The sequence below is a fragment of the Ostrea edulis genome, chromosome 7 (genome assembly GCF_947568905.1).
Source record: "Ostrea edulis chromosome 7, xbOstEdul1.1, whole genome shotgun sequence".
NCBI lineage: Eukaryota > Metazoa > Mollusca > Bivalvia > Ostreida > Ostreidae > Ostrea > Ostrea edulis.
This window is the reverse complement of record NC_079170.1, coordinates 30,900,215-30,917,731: the sequence shown is the minus strand read 5'-3', so window position 1 is coordinate 30,917,731 and position 17,517 is coordinate 30,900,215. Positions and strand designations below refer to the sequence as shown.

At 36.4% G+C, this 17,517-nt stretch overlaps 2 protein-coding genes across 6 annotated transcripts in view; one reads left to right on the top strand and one right to left on the bottom strand.

The window, feature by feature from the left end:
- The window catches only part of LOC125654656 (GTPase IMAP family member 7-like), a 662,712-nt gene that overhangs the window by 99,114 nt on the left and 546,081 nt on the right, over nt 1–17,517 (bottom strand). The gene's annotated exons all lie outside the window — the stretch shown is intronic.
- The window catches only part of LOC125654653 (uncharacterized), a 47,306-nt gene that overhangs the window by 5,931 nt on the left and 23,858 nt on the right, over nt 1–17,517 (top strand). For 3 of the 5 annotated variants that reach the window (XM_056143959.1, XM_056143957.1, XM_056143960.1), the window contains exons 3-4: nt 838–1,022; nt 8,086–8,293. In XM_056143959.1, coding sequence (XP_055999934.1) covers nt 838–1,022; nt 8,086–8,293 — 393 coding nt within the window. Of the gene's footprint in view, nt 1–837; nt 1,023–8,071; nt 8,294–17,517 lie in introns of those variants that run through there. The other 2 variants (XM_056143958.1, XM_056143961.1) reach the window with 2 other exon arrangements.

Below are 17,517 nucleotides of genomic sequence, written 5' to 3'. Positions count from 1 at the left end.
AGGCAAATGGCTTTCAGACAAAGGTCACTCATGGTCATTTTTGGAAAGGTCAAGGTCACTCACATTTACCTTGTAAAAGGGAAAAGTTCCTCATTTCAACAGTTTTTGAACAGGTGTTGATCATATATCACACTAATAAGCTTTCTGAAAGGTCACTGAAGGTCATTTTGTAAAGGTCAAGGTCAATCAGAACATATACCTTGTATATGTAAAAACAACCAAAAAAAAAACCTTCATTTCAACAATATTTCAGCAGTTATTAATCTTTTAGACCAAGGTCTCTCAAGGTCATTTTGGAAAGGTCCAGATCACTCAGAACATACACCTTATATGAGGAAAAGCTTCCTTATTTCAACAGTTTTTGAACAGGTATTGATCATATGCATGTACGTATCACACAATATTATAAGTCAGCATTTTGCAAATTCTATAATAGTCGTTATAACAATCTAGTTTGCCAATACTATCTATCAATGGGTCAAATGCAGTTAAATTTGACTACGGAAAACTCTGTTTACCTGATCAAGATAAAGGGTGGGTGTAACTGGTTGACAGAGGATGCTTACTCCTCCTAGGCACCTGATTCAACCTCTGGTATATCCAGGGGTCCGTGTTTACCCACCTCTCTACTTTGTATTGATTGTAGGAGTTATGGGATTGATCACTGTTCGTTATCTTCACCTTTCACATATAAGTTTTAAGCAAATGACTTTCCGACAAAGTCACTCAAGGTCAATTTGTAAAAACTTATATTACAATTATTGATCATTTTGTCATTCGTCGCTCATTGGTTCGATGTCAGGTTACTGATATTATGGTTTGTTTTTGTTTTTTAAGGATAACATCCCATTGCAAAACACTGAGCTAGTTCTGTGGAGGGATCCCAACAATGAAGCAGACTTTAATGCTATTCAAGTCAGAAGTCTAGAAGGAGACTTAGTGGGTTATATTCGTAAAGAGCTAGCACCACAGTTATCACAGCTGCTGAGGAATGATACCATTCACATAAATCATCTCAAGGTGTAAGTATTGATTGACATGTTTCATGTGATAAAAAGACGATACATGAAATCAATATCAGTTTTAAAAAATACGCGAGGTCATGAACTGCGACACTTTACGCAGCAATATTTCATGACAACTATGCTGGTGTTAAGAGGTGCACATACTCTTCAAACCCTCGTGTATTTTCAGAAATGCAATTCATTAATAGCTCACATGCATGAGCTGAAAGCTCAAACGAGCTATAATATGATCACTTTGTCCAGTATCAGTCCGTCTGTCTGTCTATATATACTTTAATTTTTTTTTTGCTCACCTGACCTGAACGCTCAAGTGAGAGTCTCTGATTGCCTGTTGTCTGTCGTCCGTCTGTAAACTTCTTACATTTCCGACTTTTACAGAACCACTGGGCAAACTTTCAACCAAACTTGGCAAAAAGCATCCTTCGGTGGAAGGCTTTCACGTTTGTTCAAATGAAGGGTCATGCCGCTTCAAAAGGAAGATGATCACAAAAATGCAAATTTAGGGTTAGGTCATTTAAAAATCTTCTCAACAATCACTGGGTCAGAAGAGCTAAAAGTTACATGAAAGCTTCCTGACATAGAGTTTGTTAAAACCATGACCCCTGGTGGTAAGTTGGGGCCACAATAGGGGATCAAAGTTTTTACATGCGAATAATACATATGTATAGGTAAAATCTTTGATATTCTTCTTCTCAAGAACCACTGGGCCAGGATTGTTTAGATTTACATAAAAACTTCCTGACAATAGTGCAGATTCAAGTTTGTTAAAATCATGGCCCAGCAGTTGGATTGGGCCACAATAGGGGATCAAAGTTTTACATACCAATATATAGAAAAAATCTTTAAAAATCTTCTTCTCAAGACCACTGAGCCAGAAAAGCTGAGATTTACATGAAAACTTCCTGACATAGTGCAGATTTGATAAGATTGTTAAAATCATGCCCCCCCCCCCCCCCCCCCCCCCCCCCCCCCCCCCCAGGAGTAGGATGGGGCCACAATAAGGATCAAAGCTTTACATGCAAATATATAGGGAAAATCTTTAAAATGGGCCACAGTGACTCGATCAGGTGAGCGATGTGGTCCATGGGCCTTTTGTTTGACTTCTTCACAACCACAGGGCTAACTTCAGCCAAACTTGCCACAAAGCATGCCTGGGTAAAGAGTATTCAAGTTTGTTTAGATGAAGTGCCACGCCCTTTTTGAAGTGGAGATAATTAAGAATTAATAAGAATTTGGTGGCAAATATTACAAATCTTCCTCTCATATTAATATGCAAGCATAACCAGGTAGTGCAGATTCAAATTTGTTGAACTTGTGGTCCCTTGGGGTAGGATGAGGCCACAATAGGGGATCAAAGTTTTACATAGGAATATATAGGAAATATCTTTAAAAATCTTACAGCAGGGCTACGAATGCTCAATTATTAATTTAATGTAGTTCCACCTTAATGTGATGCCATAAGATTTTGCAAAATCAATGATATATTTAGATTTATGCATGATAGGAATATAAAATTTGTTAGAGTCTTTTCCAAAAGTGAATTTAAAAAAATCTTGTTAAAAATAATATTTTCAAAAGCCTAAGTTGTCTATCAATAATCAATGATATGTTTCAAAAGAATGAATCCAAGGGCAATAACTCTGTTTTCATTGAATTCTTTATCAAGTCCATTATGTGATTGATTTCCTTTATTTTTCACAGACCTTTTTTATATTTTTGTAAAGAAACACTTTCATGAAACTAGAAAACTGACACGGTCAGCACTTCCATATATAGCAGTACTTACAAAATGCACCTCACTAGTGAATTGAATAGCTTGACTTTGCTGCACTCCATACTTCCTTGTTTGTGTTGGGATCCTCCTCTCTGTAAAGAAAGTTTTCCACATCTTCCACCTTGTCTTTCCGTACTTTAACCGTTTTGTCTCTCTTTGCATTCCATTTGACAACATAGCTGCAATATCTGAATACTTAATCAAATAAGTTTTTATTATTTCACGAGTGTTTTCTCATATTTGGTGTAAGACGAGACTGTGGATCAAGCTACAGGGCTTGAAACTAAATTTTTATGTCACCGGTACCACTCCAGCCGGACTGATGTTCTCATCTAAACAATAACTAACGTGTAAAACCTTTCAAAGGTGTACATATGTTAGTCATTGTTTAGATGAGTACAGGTGTACACATGTTAGTCATTGTTTAGATGAGTACAGGTGTACACATGTTAGTCATTGTTTAGATGAGTACAGGTGTACACATGTTAAGTCATTGTTTAGATGAGTACAGGTGTACACATGTTAGTCACTGTTTAGATGAGTACAGGTGTACACATGTTAGTCATTGTTTAGATGAGTACAGGTGTACACATGTTAAGTCATTGTTTAGATGAGTACAGGTGTACACATGTTAGTCATTGTTTAGATGAGTACAGGTGTACACATGTTAAGTCATTGTTTAGATGAGTACAGGTGTACACATGTTAGTCATTGTTTAGATGAGTACAGGTGTACACATGTTAGTCATTGTTTAGATGAGTACAGGTGTACACATGTTAGTCATTGTTTAGATGAGTACAGGTGTACACATGTTAGTCATTGTTTAGATGAGAACAGGTGTACACATGTTAGTCATTGTTTAGATGAGTACAGGTGTACACATGGTAGTCATTGTTTAGATGAGTACAGGTGTACACATGGTAGTCATTGTTTAGATGAGTACAGGTGTACACATGTTAGTCATTGTTTAGATGAGTACAGGTGTACACGTGTTAGTCATTGTTTAGATGAGTACAGGTGTACATATGTTAGTCATTGTTAAGATGAGTACAGGTGTACACATGGTAGTCATTGTTTAGATGAGTACAGGTGTACACATGTTTTAAACAATGAGTAACCCAGTCCAAAAAAAAAAATTACCAATCCACCAGGGTTTCCAGAAATAATTTAACAATATTTCAATAATTTAAATGTTATTGAAGTAAAATAATGGGATTTAACATGTGATTAACATGGCAAGGTCCTGTTTCTACCAAATAAGGAATATTGGAAGGATTAGACACATTATTGACGAAACAACCTGCAAAACACTAATGCATGCTCTGGTGACATCAAGACTCGACTATGCCAATGCATTGCTACTTGGCTTACCAAACAGGACCACGGACAAACTCCAACATGTACAGAATACAGCAGCAAGGATAATGACTTGTACTAAAAAAACATTTAATTTATCATATTACACCTGTATTGTATAACCTGCACTGGCTCCCGGTTCAGAACCGGATGAAATACAAAGAGCTTGTACACACATACAAAGCAGTCCACAAAACCGGACCAACCTACGTTAGTGAGATTAATACCTCGTATTGCCCTCCAAGAAATTTACGTTCGGGTAATGGGATGCTTCTAAATGTTACACAAATAAGAACACAGACTCACGGAAACAGGCGTTTTGACTACTCCGCGTCAAATCTGTGGAATATGCCTTACCACAGTGTTCGAAATTAAATCATAGACCGAGTCTATGTCAAATGGCACAGGTCTATGCCAACTGTAATTGAGATGGACCAAATTGTCTATGCCAATTTTCTAGATTTAAAGCAATAAAGTTATCCCAAAGGACCTTGCATGGTCAGTCGACGTCTGATAAACATTATGAGGAAAGGAGGATATTATAGAAATGGAAAGAAAATATGCTTTCTAAGTATATTAGAAGTAAATGAAAATGTTTTAAATTTGTGTTATTTTTTTTTTTCAATGTTGCGGTCTATGCCAATTTGATGAGGTCTAAGTCATCTTGTTTTGGCATAGACCCGTGGTCTTTACTAAGTTCTGAACCAATTTCGAACACTGTTACCACTCAGATTTTGCTAAGCTAAATCTCTGGACATTTTTAAGCGACATCTAAAGACTCATTTTTTAGCTCACCTGAACCGAAGGTTCAAGTGAGCTATTCTGATCACATTTTGTCCGGCGTCCGTCTGTCTGTCTGTCCGTCTGTCTGTAAACTTTTCACATTTTCGACTTCTTCTCCAGAACCACTGGGCCAATTTCAACCTAACTTGGCCAAAAGCATCCTTGGGTGAAGGGCTTTCAAGTTTGTTCAAATGAAGGGCCATGTCCCTTTCAAAGGGGAGATAATCACAAAAATGCAAAAATAGGGTGGGGTCATTTAAAAATCTTCTTCTCAAGAACCACTGGGCCAGAAGAGCTGAAATTTACCTGAAAGCTTCCTGACATATTGCAGATTCAAGTTTGTTCAAATCATGGCCCCCGGTGGTAGGATGGGGCCACAAGGGGGGATCAAAGTTTTACATACAAATATATAGGGAAAAACTTTAAAAATCTTCTTCTCAAGAACCACTAAGCCAGAAAAGCTGAGATTTACATGAAAGCTTCCTGACATAATGCAGATTCAAGTTTGTTCAAATCATGGGCCCCTGGGGTTGGATGGGGCCACAATAGGGGATCAAAGTTTTACATACAAATATATAGGAAAAATCTTTAAAAATCTTCTTCTCAAGACCCACTAAGCCAGAAAAGCCGATTTTTACATGAAAACTTTCTGACATAGTGCAGATTCAAGTTTGTTCAAATCATGGCCCCCGGAGATAAGATGGGGCCCCAAGGGGGGGGGGGGGATCAAAGTTTTACACACAAATATATAAGGAAAAACTTTAAAAATCTTCTCAAGAACCACTAAGCCAGAAAAGCTGAGATTTACATGAAAGCTTCCTGACATAATGCAGATTGAAGTTTGTTCAAATCATGGGCCCCGGGGGTTGGATGGGGCCACAATAGGGGATCAAAGTTTTACATACAAATGTATAGAAAAAATCTTTAAAAATCTTCTTCTCAAGAACCACTGAGTCAGAAAAGCTGATTTTTACATGAAAACTTCCTGACATAGTGCAGATTCAAGTTTGTTCAAATCATGGTCCCCGGGGGGGGGGGGGGGGGGGGGGGGTAGGATGGGGCCCCAAGGGGGATCAAAGTTTTGCACAAAAATATATAAGGAAAAACTTTAAAAATCTTCTTCTCAAGAACCACTAAGCAAGAAAAGCTGAGATTTACATGAAAACTTTCTGACATAGTGCAGATTCAAGTTTGTTCAAATCATGGCCCCCGGGGATAAGATGGGGCCCCAAGGGGGGGATCAAAGTTTTACACACAAATATATAGGGAAAAACTTTAAAAATCTTCTTCTCAAGAACCACTAAGCCAGAAAAGCTGATTTTTACATGAAAACTTTCTGACATAGTGCAGATTCAAGTTTGTTCAAATCATGGCCCTCGGGGATAAGATGGGGCCCCAAGGGGGGATCAAAGTTTTACACACAAATATATAGGGAAAAACTTTAAAAATCTTCTTCTCAAGAACCACTAAGCCAGAAAAGCTGAGATTTACATGAAAGCTTCCTGGCATAATGCAGATTCAAGTTTGTTCAAATCATGGGCTCCGGGGGTTGGATGGAGCCACAATAGGGGATCAAAGTTTTACATACAAATATATAGTAAAAATCTTTTTCTCAATAACCACTGAGTCAGAAAAGCTGATATTTACAAGAAAACTTTCTGACATAGTGCAGATTCAAGTTTGTTCAAATCATGGTCCCCGGGGGGTAGGATGGGGCCCCAAGGGGGGATCAAAGTTTTGCACACAAATATATAAGGAAAAACTTTAAAAATCTTCTTCTCAAGAACCACTAAGCAAGAAAAGCTGAGATTTACATGAAAACTTTCTGACATAGTGCAGATTCAAGTTTGTTCAAATCATGGCCCTCGGGGATAAGATGGGGCCCCAAGGGGGGATCAAAGTTTTACACACAAATATATAGGGAAAAACTTTAAAAATCTTCTTCTCAAGAACCACTAAGCCAGAAAAGCTGAGATTTACATGAAAGCTTCCTGGCATAATGCAGATTCAAGTTTGTTCAAATCATGGGCTCCGGGGGTTGGATGGAGCCACAATAGGGGATCAAAGTTTTACATACAAATATATAGGAAAAATCTTCTTCTCAAGAACCACTGAGCCAGAAAAGCTGATTTTTACATGAAAACTTTCTGACATAGTGCAGATTCAAGTTTCTTCAAATCATGGGCTCCGGGGGTAGGATGGGGTCACAAGGGGGATCAAAGTTTTACATACAAATATATAGTAAAAATCTTTTTCTCAATAACCACTGAGTCAGAAAAGCTGATATTTACAAGAAAACTTTCTGACATAGTGCAGATTCAAGTTTGTTCAAATCATGGTCCCCGGGGGGTAGGATGGGGCCACAAGTGGGGGGGGGGGGGGGGTCAAAGTTTTACATACAAATATAGAAAAAAACTTTAAAAGAACCATTAGGCCAAAGAAGTTGACATTTACATGAAAGCTTTCTGACATAGTGTAGATTCAAGTTTGCAAAGGGTAGTTTGGGCCATAATAGGGATCAAGGTTTTACATGCAAATATATATGGAAAGTCTTCAGATATGGGCCAAGGTGACTCAGGTGAGCGATGTGGCCCATGGGCCTCTTGTTTAATATTGCTTTTAATATCTATAGCTAAAAGACAATGCTATTTTATTTACAAACTGTTTCAAAGTGTATTACAATCACATGCATGTACCATCATTTTTAATGTAGGACATTGTTGTTTTTACTTTGAATTGTATGCTTTTCATGTAAAGTGCTTTAGAGATTTTTAATTGATTAGGGCGCTATGCAAGTCTTAGTATTGTAAGGTATTTAACTTGGTATGCCTCGGACAATATTGCAACACTAATCAGCTTCGTCTGATGTCTACAGAGGAATGCCAAAGGCGTGTTTAAAATTTGATAATTAAGTTAAGTTTTCCAAAATGACATATTTTAGAAAATTGACCAGTCGTCTCATTGGACTAACTAAAACAAATGTCTGTCAGTACGCCAGACTTTTAACCAGTCATGGACTTATGGGCATATGTTAATTTCAAGCCCTAGCTGTGCCACAGTGAACAGTCTCAATATTTCAGGTTAAAGAACAAATTTTTGCAGAAGTTTTAAACTACTATTTTCAAATTTAAAGAAATCATAACACAGGTTCACCTTCCCGCAGTCAAGACCTGGCGCTAGATATCAAGTGAAGATCAGAATTGGCATCTTTGGATTTCAAAGTAAGAGAGCTGATGTAATGAAGGTATTGCAACAAAACAGATTTTTAGACCCCAAGGCTTCTGAATATACAGCATTATCACAGTCTGCCAGGAAACGCCATAGTGATGGACATGTATCAGCATATCAACTGGAGGTACGTCAAAATGAAACAACCAAACAAGTAAAGAACAATGATAATAGTGACACTGTTTTACATTCAGAATATGTAGATTTTTAGGTCACCCGAGTCACTTGTCCATTGTCCCTGAAATGTTCTGCTTTCCCACTTGAATGGTGAGTGAACGGTGAATGAACGCTGAGCGAACGGTGTGAGAATGCTAAACACAACGTGGTGAGCAAACGCAGAACATGAACGGAGTGCAAATGAGAGCACAACATGAGTGGTGAACACAAGATGAATGATTTGTTTCGAATATCTCGGATGTTTTTCTTACATCATACTTATTTCAAAATGAGGGAAGAAAAGAGATATTTGTATTTGAGCAATGAGTAAATTTTATTGTTGCACCAATATCAACAGACTACATTTAAAGCTATATAGCTTTTTATGCCCCCACCACAATGTTGTCGGGGCATATAGTTTTACCCTTGTCCGTCCTTCCGCGACACCCAGTTTTCCAGACTTTTTCTGAACACCTTGAGGTATTAAATTGATTTTTTTTTTGTATACAGGTGTATATTCATGAGTTACAAATCGATTGGATTTTGTGATTGTTCGTTGATTTTTTATGGAATAGTGCCCCTTTAACGTAAAAAAAATAATGTTAGGACCAGTTTTCCCGACTTTTTTCTAAATGCCTTGAGATGTTGTATTGATTTTTTTGTAAGCGGGTGTATATTGATCAGTTACAGATTGAGTTCCAGTTTTGTTCCAGTTCGTTGATTTTTGATGGAGTTGTGCCCCTTTATAGTAGAAAAATGACTGTTATGATCAGATTGCCAGACTTTTTTTTTCTGAACGCCTGGAGATATTGGACTGATTTTTTGTATGCAAATGCATATTAATGAGTCACAGATCAGGTTTGAGTTTTATTCGATGGAGTTGTGCCCCTTTAATGTAGAAAAATTAATGTTACAACCTGTTTTCCGAACTTTCCTAAATGCCTTGAGATATTGAACTGCAAGATTTTTTGTATATTGATGGATGTTATTATTCTGATCATATGATGTTATTGACTCTGAAGAAGCTTTTTTAAAGTGAGTATTTATTTTATGATTGTTTAAACATTCAAAGGATTAATTGTTGTTGAGTTCTTCATCGTACTAAATGTGTGAAAGATACAAATAGGATCCCCCATATTGTTTGTGGTTTGATATGATTTAATATATCCAACGAGTTGTGTGTTTTTATATCCCGAAGCCGGGGTGAGGGGATAGAAAACACATGAGTTGGATATAAATCATACCAAACCACAAACCATGCCTAGTCATTCCGTGTTGACTTATTATGATATTTATACAATCTGTAATACAGTTGAACTATATATTATTATATAAGTAAATATCATTTCAAAGCCTATTTTTATGCCCCCAAGATCGAAGATTGGGGGGCATATTGTTTTTGTCCTGTCAGTCATTCTCTAATTGTGACTTTATGACAAAGAAGCATGTGACTATTAAGGTTATAGCCAATTATTCCTGCACAGAGAGTATTTTTTGTGAGTTTCTTTATTATCAAAATTGTGAAAGTAAGACCATTTAAATTTTTAAAATGTCCGAATTTGGTTATGATATTCCTAATTAAGGTCTTCCGTCTCCTGCGGAAGACCTTACTATTATTGTTCGCGTTCTTCTTCTTCATTATTAAGGTCTTCCGTCTCCTGCGGAAGACCTTACTATTATTGTTCGCGTTCTTCTTCTTCATTATTAAGGTCTTCCGTCTCCTGCGGAAGACCTTACTATTATTGTTCGCGTTCTACTTCTTCATTAAGGTCTTCCGTCTCCTGCGGAAGACCTTACTATTATTGTTCGCGTTCTTCTTCTTCATTATTATTATTATTATTAAGGTCTTCCGTCTCCTGCGGAAGACCTTACTATTATTGTTCGTGTTCTTCTTCATTATTATTATTATTTTCCTTGGTAGTACACGCGTTTTTCTCAGCCATTTCTCGATCGATTTTCACGAAATTTTCAGGAAAGATGTCTTTTGGTGACGAGACTTTGCTTGCAAAATTTCGTGCTTGACGTCACTTCCGGTCAGGAGTTATCTCTCTTTTAGTGACTTTTTGAAGGGCCTTGTTGTCCACACATCTCCTCCGTTAGTTTTGAAGCTAGAGTCTTGAAATTTCTACACAAGATAGAGTAAACATTTTAGAAGATTTGTGGGGGATTCGATTTTACCGGAGGCGATTTGCCTAAACGCTCGCCTGGACCTGAAAAAATGGATGCCAAAATTTTTCGCCGATTTCGGCCATTTTTGACCTTTGCTCTCCAATATCTTTTTTCTTGCAAATATTTTGTTAAGACATGTAGAACAAAAGTTGTGCACATTTACAAGATCTTTTCGAAAATATCAAAATTTAGGGGCTAGCCCCTTCAATTAGGGATCTAGAAGGGCTCAAAGTCTAGATCAAATATCTCAAAAATCGTTAATATTTTGGTATAAGTCAAAGAACAAAAAATGTTCATCTCAACAATCCAAATCTATTCATATAAAAATTTAGGTCATATGTTACGTAATAAGGGATTTTAAGGGCCAAAACCATAAATTTTTACCCCTTGTATCTCGAAAACGACAAATATTTTGAAAAGCAATAAAGAACAAAAGTTGTTCAGAATGATGATCTGAACAATATTCATATTTCGTTTTTACCCTATGTGGCCCCGTTAGGGAGCTACGGTTTGGCCCCTAAAAATTACTTCTAGAAATAACTCGAGAACGGTAAAGAATTTCTAAATACTTGTTGAACAAAAAATGTTTGAAATGTCATGACCTTTCTTACGATATCAAGCAAAAGGGGCTGACCCTTTAAATTAGGGGCCCAGAAGGGTCCAAAGGTTTATGAGAATATCTCAGAAACTATTAATATTTTGTAATAAGTCATTGAAGCGGAAATGTTCATCTAAACGAGCTTGTTCTTATCAAATCAAAAAGTAGGTCATATGTTACGTAATAAGGGATTTTAAGGGCCAAAATCATAAATAATTGACGCCTCATATCTTGAAAACGACAAATATTTTGAAAAGCATTATTGAACAAAAGTTGTTCAGAATGATAATCTAAACAATATGTACATTTCGTTTTTTCCCTATGTGGCCCCGTTAGGGAGCTACAGTTTGGCCCCTAAGTATTTCTTGTAGAGATAACTGGAGAACGGTAAAGAATTTCTAAATACTTGTTGAGCAAAAAAAGTTTAAAATGACAAGGCCTTTCTTACGATATCAAGCAAAAGGGGCTGGCCCTTTAAATTAGGGGTTCAGAAGGGTCCAAATGTTTTTGAGAATATCTCAGAAACTATTAATATTTTATAATAAGTTGTAGAAGCGGAAATGTTCATCTCAACGAGCTTGATCTTATCAAATCAAAAAGTAGGTCATATGTTACGTAATTAGAGATTTTAAGGGCCAAAATCGTGAATATTTGACGCCTCATATCTTTAAAACGACATATTTTTGGAAAAGCATTATTGAACAAAAGTTGTTCAATGTGTCATAACCTATCGATCAATATCAAAAAATGGGTCTGTGGGCCTCATGGCTCGCCTGTAGAGTCGATTTTTGTCGATATCAGTCGATTTCAAAAACTTGTAACTGGTAAATATTTTGTAAGGACATATTGAACAAAAGTTGTTCAGTTTATCGAGATCTATCGATTGATATCAAGAAATAGGCCTATGGTCCTAATGGCTCGCCTGTAGAGTCGATTTTTTGTCGATATCGGTCGATTTCAATAACTTTTTACAGGTAAATATTTTGTAAAGACATATAGAACTAAAGTTGTTGAGTCTATAGAGGGCTAACAAATGACATCAAGAAATAGGCCCGTGGGCCTTATGGCTCGACTGGAGAGTCGAATTTCAAACGAATTTCACCGCAACTTTGCTTCAGAAGCTTATGATATGAAAAATTGATTACATCTAAAGTGTCTTAAAGTCGGAAACTAAATTGGGACTCATTTGTCTTTTTTTTTTTTTTTTAACTCCGAGTGCATCAACAAATCGGACGGAAGACCTACTCGTTGCTCGCAACGAGATCGTGTCTAGTTATTATTATTAGGGTCTTCCGTCTTCAGCGGAAGACCCTTCTATTATTCTATTGTTGATTTTTCACTTTTCTTATTATTATTATTATTATTCTTTTTTTTTCTCCTTACCGATTTTTGTGCAGAAGATTTCTCGGAGATGGATGGATCAATTTGCTTCAAATTTTCAGGATTGATGCGTTGCCATTTGAAGTTTGTACCGCCGTTTCAATTTTTGAAAAATCACTTCCGGTTGGAAGTTATCCCCCTTTTATCGATTTTCAGATGACCATTTTGTCCAGACAAAAACTCAAAAACGATAAAAGCTAGAGTGCTGAAATTTTCAGTGATGTTAGACGACATGTTGTAGTTGTGCACCTGGGTTTTCAAAATTTCCGGAAGTGCCTAGTATGGAAGCTCGGTAGGGGTCGAAAATGGGGTTTAAAAAAGTGTCTCATTTTTCTCCACGTTTTAAATCATAACTATTTACTCGTAAATATTTTGCTTAGACATATATAACAAAAGTTGTACAGTTTATTGAGATCTTTCATGTCATATCAAGAAATGGGCCCATAGGCCTCATGGCTCGCCTGAACCATTGAATTTCTATTACAATGATTAACTTTTTTCTCACGAAACTTTTGATAAGACATGTAGAATAAAAGTTGTTCAGGTTTGCAAGATCTATCTAATGATATCAAAAACTAGACCTCAGGGCGTCATGGCTCGCCTGAACAGTCGAATTTGTATCACAATTAATAACATTAATAACTTTTTTCTCGAGAAACTTTTGACAAGACATGTAGAACAAAAGTTGTTCAGTTTCGCAAGGGTTAACTAACAATGTTAATAAATAGGCCTGCGGGTCTCATGGCTCACCTGAACAGTTGGGTTATTGTTGTAATCTATAACATTTTTGTCAAGAAACTTTTAATAAGACATCTTGAACAAAAGTTGTTCAGTTTTGCAAGATCTTTCGAACAACATCATGAAAAAGGCCAACGGGCCTCATGGCTCGCCTGAACAGTTTCATCAGTGTCACTATTACTTTTTTCTCGAGAATCTTTTGATAAGACATGTAGAACAAAAGTTGTTCAGTTTTGCAAGATCTTTCAAACGATATCAAGAAAAAGGCCCACGGGCCTTATGACTCGCCTTAACAGTGATAAATGTCGCATAACGTTATACTCGTAAATATTTTGTTTAGACATATATAACAAAAGTTGTACAGTTTATTGAGATCTTTCGTGCCGTATCAAGAAATGGGCCCATGGGCTTCATGGCTCGCCTGAACCATTGAATTTCTGTTACAATGATTAACTTTTTCGTCACGAAACTTTGATGAAACATGTAGAATAAAAGTTGTTCAGTTTTGCAAGATGTATCTAATGATATCAAAAAATAGGCCTGCGGGCGTCATGGCTCGCCTGAACAGTCGAATTTGTATCACAATTAATAACATTAATAACTTTTTTCTCGAGAAACTTTTGATAAGACATGTAGAACAAAAGTTGTTCAGATTCGCAAGCGTTACTAACGATGTTAAGAATAAGGCCTGCGGGTCTCATGGCTCACCTGAACAGTTGGGTTATGGTTGTAATCTATAACATTTTAGTCAAGAAACTTTTAATGAGACATCTAGAGCAAAAGTTGTTCAGTTTTGCAAGATGTTTCAAACAACATCATGAAAAAGGCGAACAGGCCTCATGGCTCGCCTGAAGAGTTTGATTAGTGTCACAATCAATAGCTTTTTTCTGGAGAAACTTTTGATAAAACATGTAGACCAAAAGTTGTTCAGGTTTGCAAGATCTTTCAAACGATATCAAGAAAAAGGCCCACGGACCTTATGACTTGCCTTAACAGTCTGATAAATGTCGCAATCAATAACTTTTTTCTTAAGAAAATTTCCATAGGACATGTAGAAAAAAATTTGTTCAGTTTTGCGAGATATATCTAGAATGATATAAAAAAAAAAATAGGCCTCCGGGCGGCATGACTCGCCTGATCAGTCGAATCTGTATCGCAGTAAATAAGATTATTAACTTTTTTCTCGAAAAAAAGCTGACCCCTTTAATTAGTTGCCGAGAGGTAGAGAGAGTCTTTAATTTATAACATTTAAATGATCAATATTTGTAAAACATTACCAAAGCTAAATTGTACGTCTAGACAATATATTTGTATCATTATTTATGAACGAAAATGTCAGTCAAATTCTTATCTAATCACATCTAAATTTGGACGGAAGACCCACTCGTTGCTCGCAAGGAGATCGAATCTAGTTATTATTATTATTATTATTAAGGTCTTCCGTCTCCTGCGGAAGACCTTACTATTATTGTTCGCGTTCTTCTTCTTCATTATTATTATTATTATTTATTATTATTATTATTATTATTATTTTCCTTGGTAGTACACACGTTTTTCTCAGCCATTTCTCGATCGATTTTCACGAAATTTTCAGGAAAGATGTCTTTTGGTGACGAGACTTTGCTTGCAAAATTTCGTGCTTGACGTCACTTTCGGTCAGGAGTTATGTCTCTTTTAGTGACTTTTTGAGGGGCCTTGTTGTCCACACATCTCCTCCGTTAGTTTTGAAGCTAGAGTCTTGAAATTTCTACACAAGATAGAGTAAACATTTTAGAAGATTTGTGGGGGATTCGATTTTACCGGAGGCGATTTGCCTAAACGCTCGCCTGGACCTGAAAAAATGGATGCCAAAATTTTTCGCCGATTTCGGCCATTTTTGACCTTTGATCTCCAATATCTTTTTTCTTGCAAATATTTTGTTAAGACATGTAGAACAAAAGTTGTGCACATTTACGAGATCTTTTCGAAAATATCAAGATTTAGGGGCTAGCCCCTTCAATTAGGGATCTAGAAGGGCTCAAAGTCTAGATCAAATATCTCAAAAATCGTTAATATTTTGGTATAAGTCAAAGAACAAAAAATATTCATCTCAACAATCCAAATCTATTCATATAAAAATTTAGGTCATATGTTACGTAATAAGGGATTTTAAGGGCCAAAGCCATAAATTTTTTACCCCTTGTATCTCGAAAACGACAAATATTTTGAAAAGCAATAAAGAACAAAAGTTGTTCAGAATGATGATCTGAACAATATGCATATTTCGTTTTCACCCTATGTGGCCCCGTTAGGGAGCTACAGTTTGGCCCCTAAAAATTACTTCTAGAAATAACTCGAGAACGGTAAAGAATTTCTAAATACTTGTTGAACAAAAAATGTTTGAAATGTCATGACCTTTCTTACGATATCAAGCAAAAGGGGCTGACCCTTTAAATTAGGGGCCCAGAAGGGTCCAAAGGTTTATGAGAATATCTCAGAAACTATTAATATTTTGTAATAAGTCATTGAAGCGGAAATGTTCATCTAAACGAGCTTGTTCTTATCAAATCAAAAAGTAGGTCATATGTTACGTAATAAGGGATTTTAAGGGCCAAAATCATAAATAATTGACGCCTCATATCTTGAAAACGACAAATATTTTGAAAAGCATTATTGAACAAAAGTTGTTCAGAATGATAATCTAAACAATATGTACATTTCGTTTTTTCCCTATGTGGCCCCGTTAGGGAGCTACAGTTTGGCCCCTAAGTATTTCTTGTAGAGATAACTGGAGAACGGTAAAGAATTTCTAAATACTTGTTGAGCAAAAAAAGTTTAAAATGACAAGGCCTTTCTTACGATATCAAGCAAAAGGGCCTGGCCCTTTAAATTAGGGGTTCAGAAGGGTCCAAATGTTTTTGAGAATATCTCAGAAACTATTAATATTTTATAATAAGTTGTAGAAGCGGAAATGTTCATCTCAACGAGCTTGATCTTATCAAATCAAAAAGTAGGTCATATGTTACGTAATTAGAGATTTTAAGGGCCAAAATCGTAAATATTTGACGCCTCATATCTTTAAAACGACATATTTTTGGAAAAGCATTATTGAACAAAAGTTGTTCAATGTGTCATAACCTATCGATCAATATCAAAAAATGGGTCTGTGGGCCTCATGGCTCGCCTGTAGAGTCGATTTTTGTCGATATCAGTCGATTTCAAAAACTTGTAACTGGTAAATATTTTGTAAGGACATATTGAACAAAAGTTGTTCAGTTTATCGAGATCTATCGATTGATATAAAGAAATAGGCCTATGGTCCTAATGGCTCGCCTGTAGAGTCGATTTTTTGTCGATATCGGTCGATCTCAATAATTTTTTACAGGTAAATATTTTGTAAAGACACATAGAACTAAAGTTGTTGAGTCTATAGAGGGCTAACAAATGACATCAAGAAATAGGCCCACGGGCCTTATGGCTCGCCTGGAGAGTCGAATTTCAAACGAATTTCACCGCAACTTTGCTTCAGAAGCTTATGATATGAAAAATTGATTATATCTAAAGTGTCTTAAAGTCGGAAACTAAATTGGGACTCATTTGTCTTTTTTTTTTTTTTTTTAACTCCGAGTGCATCAACAAATCGGACGGAAGACCTACTCGTTGCTCGCAACGAGATCGTGTCTAGTTTTAGCCCTTATTTTTTGTCAGAGAATGCTGGACAGCCCAGCTTTACCTCCTGGTTTTGTTGGGTTTTTTTTGGGGAGGGGGGGGGGTAGTTGTTGTTGAAACACTGGTTAACTGAAGTAGATTCAAATTAACATAGATTACAGTTGTAAGATGTTAGCTTACCAAATTTGTCATTTTGTCAATTGGCATTATTTTATTGAAAAAAAATGAAAGTTGTAATTCCTGTTAACTTGTAGATAAAAGGAGAGTGAAGTGAGTGGAGGAGGAGGCTTAATTAACAGTCCAGAAGTTCTTCGTTTTTCTTGTCCTATATATTCCTATATTTCTGAGAAAAAGGTGCTATATTTCTGTGGTATGTCCTATATTTTTTGGACCAAAATTCACTTGACACCCTGTCATTCTGTCTGAAACTTTAACCTTGCTAATAACTTTTGAACAGTAAGTGATAGAGCTTTGATATTTCACATGAGTATTCCATGTGGCAAGACCTTTCTGTGGGTACCAACATTTTTGACAGTGTGACCTTGACCTTGGAGTTTGACCTATATTTTGAAAACTTTAACCTTGCTAATAGATTTTAAAGCTTTGATATTTATGCCCCCCTTTGAAAAAGAGGGGGTATATTGTTTTGCAACTGTCGGTCG